Genomic DNA, 16,262 nt, shown 5'->3' on the forward strand with positions numbered 1-16,262 from the left:
GAACTACAATGTCAGAGGTATTGTCAGGACCCCCTTTTCGTAGATGAGGAATTGGCAGAGTCCGTATTAGTTAAGTAACTTGCCTGCAGTGGGGGAGATGAGATATAAATCCAACGTACAGCCTCACCCCGAAAGTGAATCTTCACGCCTGGGCTGTCAGGTACCCAGACTGCAAGGGCAAGGAGGTGGAAGGAAGAGTAAGAAACCTAGGGCTATAGGTCTTAACGGCAAAATTTTATCCCTGAAGTTGTGCCAACCCAAGGTAAAGTGAAAGGAACTATAGTTATTACGTTTCTACTTGACGAAAAGCATCCCAAACTTCTTCACGTTAATTTGGGACCAAGAGACATTTTAGCTTCATTTTTAAAAATGAGAACACGGAGGCTCAGAGACGTTGGGAAATGCACCCGGGGTCACGCAGCTGGGGAGTGGCACCTGGCCTGTGCTCCTTCCACATCACCTCCCTCGAGGTTGTGCTCTACCAGTGGGCAAAGGAGCCCCGCCCTCGTGGTACGTCCCCCCTTCCTCGGAAGATCAGAGGCATCTGGATGGGGAGCAGGCTGCCCACTTCCTAATATTTTAGGTACTTGACATCGGGGCAGTTGTATGGAGATCATTTATTTCTTTCACTTTTTCAACAAACATTGAGTGTCTGTTGTGTACCAGCCACCCCGTTAGGTATGGGGGCTGCAGTCAGAATGTCAGAGGCCTTCTCTCTGACCTTGTAAATTACTCCACAGTCCTCTTGGTTCCTCTTTACAGTTCGGGGTGCAAGTCCCCAATGCTCAGTCCCCATCTACCCAGGGCTCTAAGGGAACCCAGGACGCTCACGTGGTTTGCTATTTCCCCAAGTGAGAATAGAATCAGGACACATGGAAGGTATCAAAAATTGCAACTTCCTGGGACTTCCCTGGTGGTCCAGTGATTAAGACTCTGCGCTTCCACTGCAGGAGCCGCGGGTTCGATCCCTGGTCAGGGAACTAAGATCCCACGTGCCACGCAGTGCCCCACCCCCCAGAAAAAAAGAAGTTGCGACTTCCCTTTCCTTTTTCCAAAACGTCACTTCGCCCCTTCCCCTGCCAGTTCCTGAGCCGACGACATGGAGAAAACTGAGCGCAGAACTTCCGGACAGCGTGGCGCCCGCCCCCCGCCTGCCCCCCATTCCCCATTCTCCATCTCCTTGTTTTCGACCTGTTTTGTAAGGATGAGGGGCTCTTCCCTAGGGCAGGGCCCCTTCCTGGCTTTGGGAGGATTCGGCTGGACGTGTTTTTCATGGAAATGGAATTCAAATTGGAACCTTATGTCTGGTTTCTCTGTGCTGCAGAGCGTGGCTAGAGTGTGGCCTACATCAGCCAGACCCGGATTCCGAGAGTCTGCTGACTCGGATTGGCTAAGCTGATGCTTTTCTCCCTGAATGAGGGACGTCACGCCTGTCCTTTTCCTGTAAGGAGTCCCTTCTGGTGATGACAGTGAGATACGGTGCCCAGGGGTGTGTGTGTGTGTGTGTGAGTGTGTGTGAGTGTGTGTGAGTGTGTGTGTATATGGTTGTGTGTATATGTGTGTATATCATATGTTTCAGGTGTACAACAGTGATTCACAACTTTTAAAGGTTATATTGATAGTTATTATAAAATACTGGCTATATTCCCTGTGTTGTACTATATATAACCTTGTAGCTTATTAATTTTATACATAGTAGTTTGTACCTCTTAACATCCTACTCCTATCTTGCCCCTCCCCCCACCCTCTCCCCACTGGTAACCACTAGTTTGTTCTCTATTATCTGTGAGTCTGTTTCTGTTTTGTTATATTCAGTAGTTTGTTTTATTTTTTAGATTCCACATATACGTATTTGTCTTTCTCTGACTTATTTCACTTAGCATAGCATAATACCCTCCAAGTCCACCTATATTGCTGCAAATGGCAAAATTTTGCTTTTTTATGGCTGAGTAGTATTTGTGTGTGTGTGTGTGTGTGTATGGTTGTGTGTGTATGGGTGTGTGTGTATGGGTGTGTGTGTGTATGGGTGTGTATGGGTGTGTGTGTGAGAGTGTGTGTGTATATGGGTGTGTGTGTGTGTGTATGGGTGTGTGTGTATGGGTGTGTGTGTGTATGGGTGTGTGTGTGAGTGTGTGTGTATATGGGTGTGTGTATATGGGTGTGTGTGTGTATGGGTGTGTGTGTGAGAGTGTGTGTGTATATGGGTGTGTGTATGTGTGTGTGTATGGGTGTGTGTGTATGGGTGTGTGTGTGAGAGTGTGTGTGTATATGGGTGTGTGTGTATGGGTGTGTGTGTGTATGGGTGTGTGTGTATGGGTGTGTGTGTATGGGTGTGTGTGTGTATGGGTGTGTATGGGTGTGTGTGTGAGAGTGTGTGTGTATATGGGTGTGTGTATATGTGTGTGTGTGTATGGGTGTGTGTGTATGGGTGTGTGTGTGTATGGGTGTGTGTGTGTGTGTGTGTGTACATGTGTCTATACACTTATGTCTGTATGTATATACTTTGCCCCCCCCCCATTAGATAGACTGTCCTGGGGGTCAGGGTCACGGTCAGGCCTATTTCATCCAACACTCTATACCCAGCACCTAGCACGGTACCTGGTACACAGAAGATGCTCAGTGATTATTTGTTAAGTAGATGAATGACTACCTCTCAGGTCACCAGTACGCAGGGCCAGGACAGCAGGTGATGAAAACAAGATGAGTCAGCACAGGGACGGCCCTCTCAAGGAGCTGCCTTCTTGTCCTCTGCCCACTCACAAATACTGCTCAGGTCACCCTGGACTGAGGGGAGAATTCTATCTATTTAGCAGCTAAGACAGCTTGAGGAGCCCAGGATGCGCAGATTCTTATCTATACGGCTGCCTTGGCTAACAGAAAATGTGCGCATTAACTAATCTGTGCTTCTCAGATGGATGGGTTCTGGGATAAATGAGAGACACAGAGTGCTTTGAGACTTTGTGATGACAAATCCATTGGAAATGTCCTCCACTGTAATTTTCACCTCTCCAGATTTGGGCTGTTAGCGTAAGACCCTTCCTCTTACCCTCAGATGAGCATGTCTCCATAGGGACTGGTGCAAAGATGGGGGCGAAGGTGGGGGAGGCGGCATCTGGGTGAAGAGGGTGTGTGCATCCCCTTGCTGCCTCTGTGGCCGTGTTCCTGCAGCTGGCGACACACGTCCTCCTGGGCATCACCTCCAAGAATCGGGTCTCGGGCCGGCGGGAAGGGGTGCCTAGAGCCCACTCCTCCCCCTGCCGTGGGAAGGGCTTGGTGGGTGACACCTGGGGTAGCCGTGTGAGACCAGCGTTGGAAAACCGCTCTACTCGGGAGTGGCTGATGCTGCTCCTTTTGGAGAAAATGGGTTTCTTTCTACCTACAGCGGCAGATGCCCGGAGACCCTCTGAAATGGTACCAACCTAGGATTAGGAGCACATATCCAGAGTCTGAGGGCTGCAGAACCAGGATTATAATTTACCTTAGACCCCAGAGTCCTCTTGTATAAACCCCTCACTGTGCAAGTGAGGAAACCGAGGCCCAGGGAAGTGCAGTGATGCGGGCTGATCACTGGACACCCCAGGCCTGGAAGTCGGGCTCCCCAACTCCAACTTCAGCGCTCAAGGCTCTGGACGTGACAGTCCTCTGCACGCTGTAAAGCACCGTGACCAACTGAGGGCGTTATCCATGTTGTTATGAACCCGTGTCCCTTGGTCACTTGGATGGGAAACGTACATGGAGAGAAAGCAGCTGTCACCTCTCCGTCTTCCCGCCTGCACCCCGACCACACCCTCCGAACCCTGCCGCCTCCCCTCCTCTGGGCTCTGGCCCCCTTGCTGGTGTCCTGGACCCGGGCCTGGCGGGGAACAACACATGCATTTCAGAAAAGAGGGTGCGGAGGAGAAGGAATTGTGGGAAGGATGCTTGGTGAGCCTTCAACATCTTCAGGAGGAAGGCATGAAGCGTGGGGACACCAGGAGCAGCACGATTTCCCTTTCACCCTCCTCCCCTCCAGCCCCCGAGGCCCCCAACGTCCAGGTGTCCTGCAAGTCCAGCTCTATGGAGCCGGATGCTGGAATCCTTGCTCCCAAGCTGGCGGCCAGCATTGTGGCCCCTGTGGTCAGAGCCCGCCTGCCTCTGGGAATTGTGTCTTGGGGGAAATGAGGTCCTCCTTAGCCCAGGCCATTTCCAGGCTCCCTGAACCACCGAGAACATTGGGATGAGGGATGAATATTTTATAAAAGGCCATAAAACATAATTTGTTCCTCAGAGCGAAGTAGAGGCTGTAGTTAAAAAAAGAGAGACGCTACCGTCGGTGGACTGGGAACGTTGCATTATTTAGCCCCAGCTATTTCATTCCATCGGGAGAGCAGATGAACCAGAACATGAAAATCACACTCTTGGCTCCTCAGGAAGGGAAGCGGCACCTTGGAGGCCCCGCTACATCCAGCTTAGACGCACTGGGCAAGGGACAGTGGCTCTCTGTTTGCAGTGTGCTTGGGGGGAGGGAAGCATAAACGCTTTGGAAAGGACCAGGCACAAAGCTGCCCCAGCCTCGCCCTGCTGCTCCCATTTGTCTATCAGCATCCAAAGGGGAGTGGGGGATGCTAGTGGGGTCTCCTCTTTCTGGAGAATCCTCCCTAACCTCCCCCATCTTTTCTTCCAAAGCAGCTCCTTCATTCTCCAAGACTGGAACGGGAAGCCAAGCCCAGAAGAGAAAACAGCCTAAAAGTGCACATTAGACATGCCAGTTCCAATTTCTGCATCCGACAGGCTACCTCACAAGGTCTTTGAGACCTTGCCTTCCCACTTGTTTTGGGGGCCTGTCCTACTCGACAGACAACCTTCTCTAATTTCTTCCTTTATATTTTTTTCTTTTCTTTTTCTTCCCTCCTTCCCTCCCTCCTTCTCTCTCTCTTTCTTTTCTTTTCTTTCTGTCTTTCTCTTTCTTTTTCTTTCTTTCTTTCCTTTCTTTCTTTCTTCCTTTTTCTTTCTTTCTTTCTTTCTTTCTTTCTTTCTTTCTTTCTTTCTTTCTTTTCTTTCCTTCTTTCTTTCGTCTATTGCCTTGATTGTGGTGATGGTATCATGGGTATTTGCCTATGTCCAAACTCATCAAATGTACACTCTCCTTTCTTCATTTCTTCCTTTTTAAAAAACATCTTTATTGGAGTATAATTGCTTTACCATGTTGTGTTCCTTTCTTTCTTTCTTTAAAAATTTTTGGCCATGCCACGTGACTTGTGCAATCTTAGTTCCCCCACCAGGGATCAAATCTGTGCCCTCGGCAGTGAAAGGGCCGAGTCCTAACCACTGGACCGCCAGGGAATTCGCAATTCTTTCCTTTTTAGGTTCCTGCAATTCCTGACCCTGGGGGGAAGATGGAAAATCATTTTACTTCTCTTTTGATGCAAAGCAATTGAACTTCCTTTGCCTTAAGCTTCCATCACAAACCGTATCCTGGACTTTATTTTTCTTATAACCATAAAGTCCGTTCATTTGTTGTCAGAACTTTTTTACTTCACGGAGTCCGCAGTTGGCAGAATCAATAAGAGATACAATTTCTTCAACTGTGTCAAAGGTTCCAGATCAGTCTCTTCGTGAACTTGTACTTCACTCCGGTGGTGGAAGAGGCCAGAAAATAGTTTCTCCATCTTTTCTGAGCATACCCTCTACAGCATGATATGGTGGGGGGAGAAGTAACCAACAATAAAAACAAAAGAGTTGACCAACATTAAGCTTTTGAAATGAATTTCATGATTTATGTTCAATTTTTTTCTTGTGGCCATAGAAAATAGAACATTAATGACCTCTATTGTATGTATCTCCAAGCAGGAAAACAAGTAGGTGTATCAGTCAGGAGAAGCTAGGTTAAGCTGTAGTAGTAAACATCCCATAACTCTCAGTGGGTTCTATTGAAGGATTATTTATTTCTCAGACTACACATTCTTCACTGGCATTCTTGGCGGCCCTAGGTTGATGGAGCAGCCACTTTCTCAAGTGCTCTGGATCATTATGGCAGAGGAAAAAAGTTTGGGAAACTCAGTCCTGCAGGCCAGATATGACGCATGTCACAACACATCGGCTGGAGCTAGCCACGTGACCCTGGCCCTCCATAACGTGGACCAGGAAGGACACAAACCTACCACGTGCTCAGAAGGTAGAGAGATGGAAATATTTGGTAAATAGCAGCAATGCCTACCATCGTCTGCCCTCCTGATCATGAGATGTTTGACCCTCACAGGCAAAATACACTTACTCACTCCCTAAGGGAGACAACACGAAAGTCCTATTCATTCCAGGTACCAAGCTCAAAGTCTAGGACCTCCAGTGGCGGGTAGTAGTCTTTGTATTCAGAGGGACACGTTCTGGTCTCTACATCAGTTACGGACGTGGCACCTCCTAGTTCAGAAACTCAGAGAGCCAAAGACATGTTATCTTTCCCTCTCTCACAATGCAGTGGACAAGGGTTGATTTGGAATAAGATAACCTTAATAAATATTCCCATTCAGAAGGGGGAGAGATGGAAGCAGTGCAGCCATCACTGGACTGCTGTGGTTCTGAACGCCACTTAGCAGAATTAGGACCTCATGTGGCTGCTTGGGAGGGATTCCCAGCTCACTGTTCTCTATCCCCCGGCTTCTCCCTCTGGAACACCCCTTTTTCTCTGTCATCTTCCTTGGTCCTGTCTGAGATGGGCGTTGCGGGTGATATGTGTCTTGGGGACCGAGCAGCTTTCTCTGTCTGCTTCCTGACAGTAAAAATTTAGGGGCCTAAAAGTTGTTTCAAGTCTTGAACAGTCCTGAATGGTTTAGTCCAGGTCGTGGTTCCTTTGGCGGTATGACTGATGTAAATCATCTTAGACTTTCTTCTATCTGTCCAGGCAGCTCTCTGTGCCCATAGTCAATAACCACACCCATGGTTCTTCTTGAGATCAACCTAACAGTGGATAATTTGAGCCTATTAGTTTTCTGTGGGAGGTTACACACCTCTAGTTTCTTCCCCTCCCCACGAGACACTTTGTTGAATTCAAATAATAATGTTTTTGGAAGCCACAACTTTAATTAGGTTTTTGTAAAACACCTTATTTCATTCAGAGGTATTAACAAGGAGCGTGACTGCTCTACGATAGATTTGTTCCATGAAGCAGGCCTGAGTCCTAATCAGCCCTCTGCCACAGAGGTCTTTCAATTTTTGTTTACATCTGATGGGGAATAAGCGGCAGTTGCCTCTGCCAACCCTGAAAATCCCCACATTTCTGGACTCTCTCTTCTCCATTTCAGCTCTGCTCGCCAATGGTAGCCACCATGGGATACTAACAATCTGTTTTCTAACCTCTTCATAGATGTGCCAGTTTTTAGGTACATTATCTGCCTTCTGAGTTATCACAGGCAAGAATTTTTCAAATATTTTGCCACTCAGAACATAGATGGTCCATAACAGCCTCCAATAAAGTGTCTTTACTGTCCATTATCTGGCCCCTCAACCAATGACACAAATTTTAGCTTTCGCTTACAGCACCTTCTCGATTCTGGGTATCATTGTGGATCAGTTTGGATAGACTAGATTATGCCATGGTAACAAATCCATCCCCAAATATCAGAGAATTAGAACAACAAACGATGTTTTTCTTACTCATGCTATGTTCCTGTTGCTTTGCCTGGGGGCCCTGTCCCACCTCACCTCACTCTGGAACCCACCTCTCTCTGCCAGAGCAGCCACCATCATGGGTGATTCTGGCCATTGTGGCTGGGGTAAAGAAAGCTCTAGAGGCTTTAACTAAATATTTGGATCCAGAAATGACACGCATCACTTCTGCTTCCGACTCATGGGTTAGAACTACTGGACTGGTCCAACCACGATTGAGCTAGAGTGTACAGTTCCCCACCTTCCCGAAAGGGAGAGAGCTGGAGACCTTTGGAAAACAGCACTGATGATGCCACAGTAGGGGAATGGGATGAAGAAGCAGCTGCAAACTTGAAATACTAACACGTGCTCTTGGATCCTCCCTGACTCTCAAACATTCTTTCTTCTTTTCTTTTTTTTTGGCTGCGTCGGGTCTTAGCTGCGGCATATGTGGGATCTTTCGTTGTAGCTCGCGGGCTTCTCTCGAGTTGTGGCGTGCAGGTTTTCTCCCTCTAGGTGTGGTGTGTGGGCTCCAGGGTGGGCGGGCTCTGTGGTTTGCGGCATGCGGGCTCTCTCCTTGAGGCGCATGAGCTCAGGAGTTGTGGCGCGCGGGCTTAGTTGCCCCGTGGCATGTGGGATCTTAGTTCCCCGACCAGGGATCAAACCCGGGTCCCCTGCATTGGAAGGTGGATTCTTTACCACTGGACCACAAGGGAAGTCCCAAATGTTCTTTAGAGATTTATGTTTTGGCATGGTTAGTCATTTCCTAGGGCTGTTGATTTACAAGACACAGAGGTCTAATGCATTCTTTTCCCAAATATACAGCTTCACTCAGCTAAAATCTGTTAGATTTTTCTCTTGTGGATTCCGGAGCACCATTAGCGCCATCACACTTTGGAGTCGAGACCATCACCATCACAATCATCATCATCATCAAAAACTTTGGCTAAGCAGCTAATTATAAATGATGCTTATGTACAAGATATGTGTTTACATTTGTCCTTCCCCTTGTCACTTTAGTCCCAGGGAAAGCGCAGAGGGAGGGAAATGGTCATGGGACACATCGTCTGACTCATCATTCCCGTCCCAAGCCATCTGCAGTGGAAACCTAGAGAGGGGGTGATTCTTCTTAGGGAGGGTGTGTGTATACATAGTGTGCACAGGTAGGAAGTGAGGAAGCTGACCACTTACCATTCTTCCCTTCCACAGGTGTCTGTGAGAGACAGGGCAGTGAGAAGGACCATTCGCAGAGATTACTCAGAGAAACAAGGCTAAGTCTCCCCATAGGAAAACTACAAGGATCTTACTCCTGGGGTAATGATAAGCACACACACGCACACACAGAGCAAAGTAGAAAATGTAATAAAAGAAACCTGTAAAATCGAGTTGAATGATCATTTATATACCTGGGATAAGTACATTTTAAGGCAAAGATAAAAATGTAAATGGTTATCAAATTATCTGCCACATTTTATCTGCTCATCTCGGTACATACGTCCATTTTTAGGTGGTTCCTCCCTATCGGCACCATTTTATTCCCACCATGTGCTCCTAATTTGATGTAGATATGTTTTCAGCTGGAAGGTCTGCATGGGTCAGGGAGGATGGGACCCCTGGGGTCTGGTCCCAGTTGTTGGTTTCCAGGACAATCCTTTCTCTTGGTCTCCTTTCCTTTCCACTGAAAACCCCTTGGTCTTCTTTGCTGGCTCCTCTTCCTCCTGAACTTGGATGGCAGGTTGTAGACTGCTGTGAAGGACTTGGTCCTGATTACGTTCCTCTTCATCGTCCATATTCTGTTTCTCTAGGAGACTTTAATGCCAGGGGTTTAAATACTTCTAAATATTTTATATTCATGAATCATACATTTCTCTACCGTATTCTAGACCCGGATAAACAATCGCCTCCTTGATGTCTTCGTTCACATGTGCAGTTTGCCTCTCCAAGTGAATATGTGTCTAAAAACCATATGGGTCTTGATTGATCCTAAGCTCTTTAGTCTCTCGTCTTCCCTTTCTCAATAAATGGCACCACCAACCCACCTGGTTGCTCAAATCCCAAACCTGGCATCCATTGTTTACGTCTCACGTCCTATCCATCACCAGTTCCTGCTAATTCTCTCATGTCCTATCCATCACCAGTTCCTGCTAATTCTCTCATCTCCTAAACATCTCCCCAGCCCCACCCCCTCCCTCTGTATCTCTGTACGCCCTACCTTTTCTCTAGTCCAAGTCATCATCAGCTTTTCCCCAAATCACTGCCATTTCCTGGTCTCCCGATTTTTTCTTTTGTGGCTTTGTAACTCATTCCCCCACAGCCTCTATGTAGATCATGTCATGTCTCTTCTCCTCTTGAGAACCATCACGGACTTCACAACCAACACCCTAAGATAACGCCTGAACACCACCCCCGTGAGACCTACCCCTCGCTCCTTCTTCAGCCTCGTCTTGTACATCTCTCCCTGCTGCCTGTTCTCCTCCCAGCACGTGGCTTTTGTTATCACCTTGAACACCCGTGACCTGTCTAGCTCAGAGCTTTTGAACTTGTCTGCCCGGAATGCTCTTCCCTGCTTTGAGCAGGTCTGGCTCATTCTCATCTTGGACTTCTCAGTTGAAATATTACCTCTTCAGAGGGAAATTCCCCAACCACCCTCTTCAAAGCAGAATGCCCAGGTTCATTTCTGACTCAGCATCCCATTTGTTTTCGTCAGAGCATTTACTACACTATGTAAATATCTTCTTTATGGTTAACTGTTAACATTTTCCATCTAGCATGTCATGTATTTATTGCAGGAAAATGTAAGCTCGTAAGAGCAGGTGGGTTGCGTCCCCAGCACCCGGCGCATGGTGGGCACCCAGTAGCTTCTCGATGAAATCTTGTTAAATAAATGAATGGTTCCTCCCATTGGCGAAAATGTCCGGATTTAGATACAATTAGAAAAGCCTATGGTTTCATGAAATTGGGGCTCAGTGAACTCTGGGGAAATGTTCACCGGTCACTGGCGTTGGCGTTGCAGTCTATGGATGGGGTTATTCCTCCTGTCTTCCTTCATATAGGAACTGGCACTTCCAAAGGTGTGATTTTACTCACCCTTAATATTTGCTTGAGAGGAAAGATCTAGAAAAAAGGGCTTTTCTAAAGCTAAGAAACTAGTCTCTTTCACAAAAGAACTAAAAATAGAACTCTGATTCATGAACTTGCTAATGGGTTTTCCCTCCAGGGGAAACGCCTCTGTGCACAGTGAAGCCTCTCTTGGGGCAGAGCCTTGTGGGGTGCATGTCAAAGTAACCATGGAGCATCAGCTCTGCCTGTAGCTTGGCAGCCTTAACCCAAGGGGTATTCAAAGGGCTCTTCCCGCCACCACGTTAGACTGCGCACCCTCCTGGCAGAATGCAGGTTCCTTCCCACGTTTCTCCAAGGTTTGTTCGGAAGAGTTACCGCCCTAGTTGATAACCTCGTGGATAAAAATGGCAATGAGGAAAGCAAACATGCAAATGAATATTTCACTGTAAAAGCGGACCACCAAAGACGACGAAAGGGACCAGGAGTGAGTCAATTTACCGCCCAGAAAAGAATCACAGATAACTGGACATGGGTAAAAAGGAGTATCTTCTATGTTATATAATACTTATGTTATATGAGATATCATATAATATATGATATACTTATATCATATAACACAGGTTATATGTAGGTTCCCTTTCTTTCTTTAAAATATTTCTTTTTTTTTTTAATGGAGCAACTTCAGAGTGCAAAGTTTAAATTAATTACAGAGCCTGTGAATAGGAAAAGTATTGACTGAGTGACTGGGTACACTTGCTCTCTCGCCATTCACTGAAACATGCAAGCTGAGGGGAGGGAGTGGAAATGAACAGGATAAGCAAAGAAAAGAAGCGGAAGAACGATTGCCCTGCAGGCCTGGTGAGGGACCAGACTGGAGAATGAAGCAGTGATGTGGCAGCCTGTCTCCTACCCACTCACCACTTGACCTCTGCCCTAAACATCCAGGACACTTAGTTCCCTACTCCCCATCCCGCCCCCCCACCGCCCCCACCGCGCTGGGAGTGAATCACTGTGGTTTTAAAACACTCCATGCAATACGAAGAACTCTCACGTGAATCTTGTGGTCTGAGAGTACCTTTATGTCTCATTTCCATCAGTATCATCCATGAACTCTTACCGATGATCTAAGAGCACGAGAAGCTACACACAAACACCTTCTGGTTGTCAGCAATCTATTTTGTCCACAGCCTCCCCCAAAGGGGGAAAAGGAAGCAGAGAGAAGCAAACGTCAACCCTACCTGGCAGTGGCAGTGTGAAAAGATCAGACCAAAGCTCCCCGAGCAGACCCCAACCTGTGTGATCAGTGATGGAAGACGATAGGGCCTCTGGTAGCAATGGATGGAAAGCCATTCTTGCCTCCTCCCTCCTGGGGAGTTAGGGGAAGAGTCTCTACAGCAAACTTGGGTCCCTACCCAAACACTGCCAGGTGGGTCTTCGCTGTAACATTACTGAAGAGCAGAGGCCATCTTTCTCATAGGATTGTGAAGAGGAGGTGAGGTGGTGCAGGTGAAGCACCTGGAAGGTGGCCGGTACCTATGAAGTGCTCAGGAAGTGCAGCTGTTAGTTTAATCAACATGCCCTTTCCACTCCCCCCTTCCCCCTTTTCTCGTTCACTCCGGATTCCTTCCCAGGGAGGCTGGGAGCTTATGAATTCCAGGATGTACTTCCCTGGGCTAGGCTACCTCTGAGATGCCACCATCTTCTGGTTCTTTCTTCACTGGGGCTGCTGCCCAGACTCCCAGGACTCCGTTGGAAAACTTCTGTTGGAAAAGGCAACCAGCGACTTCCTACCCTTTCCCCTGCTGTCACTTTGCAATCCTGGGAGAATGGCGGCCTCGCCCTCCCGGGTTTGCAAAGGGAGGTATGGGATTCTCCGGGGACTGACATTGGAGTACAATTTAAACTGGAAGCTCTCAAGACATCAAAGCGTGCTTCCTCAATTTTTTTTTTTTTTTTAAAGTAGAGATTGGAGAAGCTGGCAAATAGGTCTTCGTAGATACAGAAGGACAAAATATAATTTGATTTCTTTCGTTAAATTTCTGGGTGAGTGGAGGCACAGAACTCTACGCCACGGGGCGGGGTGGGGGGGCGGTGAGGGGTGTTTTCTTACTGCTGAGATGCACTGCGCAGGTCAGCTCCCTAAACCGAACAGAGGAGAGCGACTTGCAGGGGCGGGGGGGTGTGGCACTGGGGTACCTGCGCCCGTTTCGAGGGCCGTGGATGTAGACGTGCGGGAGGGAGAGGCGTGCCAGGAGAGCGCGGGAAAGATTACCGGAGGGGTGAGGCTGCGTCCGCTCGCCGCGCCCTGGCTCGCGCGGGCCCTGGCCGGGCAAGGGGTGTGCTGCGCGAGTGGGGTGGGAGGGGGCAGCAGGCGGGGCCTGCCACGTCACTTGGAGAGAGTGTGTTGGGAAGGAAGGGCAGAGCGGGGAGCCGAGCCGCTGCAGCTGCGGCGGCTGCAGCGAAGGCGCAAGGGCTGGGGAGGGGCGTCCGCGCGCCCCCGCGCCGGGGCGGCCCCAGGGCCCTCTCGCAGGCCGGCGGCGCGGCTCGGAGGGCGGCGGCGGCGGCCGCGGCGGCGGCGGGAACGGCGACCTTGGCCAGCGGAGCCCGCGGTGGCCGTAGGGCGGAGGCCGAGCCCCGCCAGGCGCCTTGGCCGAGCCGGAGGGAGGCGCATCTGGCGCTCGGGTCCCAGCGGGGCTCTGGAGCTGCCGGAGGAACGCCGCGGGAGCTGGGACGTGCTGACCGGCGTGGAGGGCGACCCCCGCGTCCCGGAGCCCAGCCTGGGGAGGGGCGGGGGCGCGAAGCCACGCTGCTTCCCCGGCGTCCAGCGGCACACGCGCCAGCCTGCGGTGCCAGGTACCACAAGCTCTGCCTAGCATCGGGCGCGGATAAGCAGGGGCGCGGAGCCTCAGGACCCTCCGCGCCCAGGTCACCTCCCCAGACCTAGCGCGGCGGAGACCGGGGCTTCGGGGCTTCGGGACCCGACGTCGGTCGTACCGCGAGCCCCACCCCGAAAAGAAGGCGCCGCCGAGAGCTGGGAGGCGGCGGCGCGCCCGGGAGGTCGTGCGGTGGGCGCCGTCCTAGTGGCGGGGGGCGCGCCGCGGAGGGGACATGCGATCGGAGAAGTCCCTTGCGTTGGCGGCGCCGGCCGAGGGGCGGGGGCCGGAGGGGGAGCAGCAGGGCGCCGGAGAGTTCCCGGAGGCCGGCGGCGGCGGCGGCTGCGGCGAGCGGCTGGTCGTCAACGTCTCCGGGCTGCGCTTCGAGACGCAGCTGCGCACCCTGGCGCTGTTCCCCGACACGCTGCTGGGCGACCCCGGCCGCCGCGTCCGCTTCTTCGACCCGCTGAGGAACGAGTACTTCTTCGACCGCAACCGGCCCAGCTTCGACGCCATCCTCTACTACTACCAGTCGGGGGGCCGGCTGCGGAGGCCGGTCAACGTGCCGCTGGACATCTTCCTGGAGGAGATCCGCTTCTACCAGCTCGGGGACGAGGCCCTGGCTGCCTTCCGCGAGGACGAGGGCTGCCTGCCCGAGGGCGGCGTGGACGAGAAGCCGCTGCCCTCCCAGCCCTTCCAGCGCCAGGTGTGGCTGCTCTTCGAGTACCCGGAGAGCTCGGGGCCCGCCCGGGGCATCGCCATCGTCTCGGTCCTGGTCATCCTCATCTCCATCGTCATCTTCTGCCTGGAGACGCTGCCGCAGTTCCGTGCAGATGGTCGGGGTGGGAGCAGTGGGGGTGGTGTCTCCGCAGTGTCCCGGGGCAGTCAGGAGGAAGAGGAGGATGAAGACGACCCCTATGCGTCTCACCCTGGCATCACCCCCGGGGGAATGGCGGCAGGGGGCTCATCCCCGCTAAGTACTCTCGGGGGCTCCTTCGCTTCGACGCCATCCTCTACTACTACCAGTCGGGGGGCCGGCTGCGGAGGCCGGTCAACGTGCCGCTGGACATCTTCCTGGAGGAGATCCGCTTCTACCAGCTCGGGGACGAGGCCCTGGCTGCCTTCCGCGAGGACGAGGGCTGCCTGCCCGAGGGCGGCGTGGACGAGAAGCCGCTGCCCTCCCAGCCCTTCCAGCGCCAGGTGTGGCTGCTCTTCGAGTACCCGGAGAGCTCGGGGCCCGCCCGGGGCATCGCCATCGTCTCGGTCCTGGTCATCCTCATCTCCATCGTCATCTTCTGCCTGGAGACGCTGCCGCAGTTCCGTGCAGATGGTCGGGGTGGGAGCAGTGGGGGTGGTGTCTCCGCAGTGTCCCGGGGCAGTCAGGAGGAAGAGGAGGATGAAGACGACCCCTATGCGTCTCACCCTGGCATCACCCCCGGGGGAATGGCGGCAGGGGGCTCATCCCCGCTAAGTACTCTCGGGGGCTCCTTCTTCACCGACCCCTTTTTCCTGGTGGAGACACTGTGCGTCGTCTGGTTCACCTTCGAGCTGCTGGTGCGCTTCTCCGCCTGCCCCAGCAAGCCAGCCTTCTTCCGCAACATCATGAACTTCATCGACGTGGTGGCCATCATCCCCTACTTCATCACGCTGGGCACCGAGCTGGTGCAGCAGTCCGCCAGTGGAGGCGGCGGCCAGAACGGGCAGCAGGCCATGTCCCTGGCCATCCTCAGAGTGATCCGCCTGGTCCGGGTGTTCCGCATCTTCAAGCTGTCCCGCCACTCCAAGGGGCTGCAGATCCTGGGCAAGACGCTGCAGGCCCCCATGCGGGAGCTGGGCCTGCTCATCTTCTTCCTCTTCATCGGGGTCATCCTCTTCTCCAGCGCCGTCTACTTCGCGGAGGCCGACGACGATGATTCGCTCTTCCCCAGCATCCCGGATGCCTTCTGGTGGGCCGTGGTCACCATGACCACGGTGGGCTACGGGGACATGTACCCCATGACGGTGGGGGGCAAGATCGTGGGCTCGCTGTGTGCCATCGCCGGCGTCCTCACCATCGCCCTGCCCGTGCCCGTCATCGTCTCCAACTTCAACTACTTCTACCACCGGGAGACGGAGCAGGAGGAGCAGGGCCAGTATACCCATGTCACCTGCGGGCAGCCTGCCCCGGACCTGAAGGCAGCTGACGGCGGACTTGGCAAGGCTGAATTCTCGGAGGCCACCCGGGAGCGGAGACCCAGCTACCTTCCCACTCCACATCGGGCCTATGCGGAGAAAAGGATGCTCACTGAGGTCTGATGGACGCAGGCCGGGCCTGCACGGAAGGAAGACGCTGAGCAAACAGTCCCTTGGGGCTCCTGCCCATCCTCCACTACTCGCACCCCAGCTCCAGGTGGCTTCCTGACTCCCTCCCCTACACCCAGCGGCTGGCGCCAGGACCACACCCCTGGACCCTCAGTCTTGTTACTGGACCCCTGCAGCACCCACGGTTTCTCCATCTAAGCGACATTTGCGAAATTCTAACGGTGCCACCCGTTCGCGCCCATCTTCTGTCACACGGATGAGATTTCCCTCTGACCTGCCCGCAAGACTCTGGTTTTTCGTGTCTGGGACTTGTAATATCTCTCGGAAGAGCGACGTTGACAAGATGGAAACCAGGCATACCTGGGTCCTTTTTCTCCTTAGCACCTGTGGCTTTGGGGCACGCACCTG

The 16,262-nt window shown here is 52.0% G+C and overlaps 2 protein-coding genes across 3 annotated transcripts in view; both read left to right on the forward strand.

Moving 5' to 3' along the window:
- GALNT8 (polypeptide N-acetylgalactosaminyltransferase 8) overlaps positions 1-13,761 on the forward strand; it is a 70,246-nt gene extending 56,485 nt beyond the window's left edge. The window contains 4 exon segments of the mRNA XM_024128981.1: positions 3,169-3,289; positions 4,013-4,116; positions 13,140-13,533; positions 13,619-13,761. Of these exon segments, the coding sequence (XP_023984749.1) occupies positions 3,169-3,289; positions 4,013-4,116; positions 13,140-13,533; positions 13,619-13,761 (762 nt within the window).
- Positions 13,762-13,788: 27 nt separating this feature from the next.
- On the forward strand, positions 13,789-16,020 carry KCNA6 (potassium voltage-gated channel subfamily A member 6). 2 transcript variants are annotated; one of them, XM_024129214.2, is made up of 3 exons: positions 13,789-14,437; positions 14,748-14,753; positions 14,920-16,020. In XM_024129214.2, exons 1-3 carry the CDS (start codon positions 13,789-13,791, stop codon positions 15,846-15,848), a joined length of 1,584 nt encoding a protein of 527 aa, XP_023984982.1. In that variant the 3' UTR covers positions 15,849-16,020. The 2 variants fall into 2 exon arrangements, with proteins under 2 accessions (XP_023984982.1, XP_023984983.1); XM_024129215.2 differs by lacking the exon at positions 14,748-14,753 and having other exon boundaries at positions 13,789-14,434.
- Positions 16,021-16,262: the final 242 nt, after the last annotated feature.

Source organism: Physeter macrocephalus, chromosome 6, assembly GCF_002837175.3.
Source record: "Physeter macrocephalus isolate SW-GA chromosome 6, ASM283717v5, whole genome shotgun sequence".
Taxonomy (NCBI): Eukaryota; Metazoa; Chordata; class Mammalia; order Artiodactyla; family Physeteridae; genus Physeter; species Physeter macrocephalus.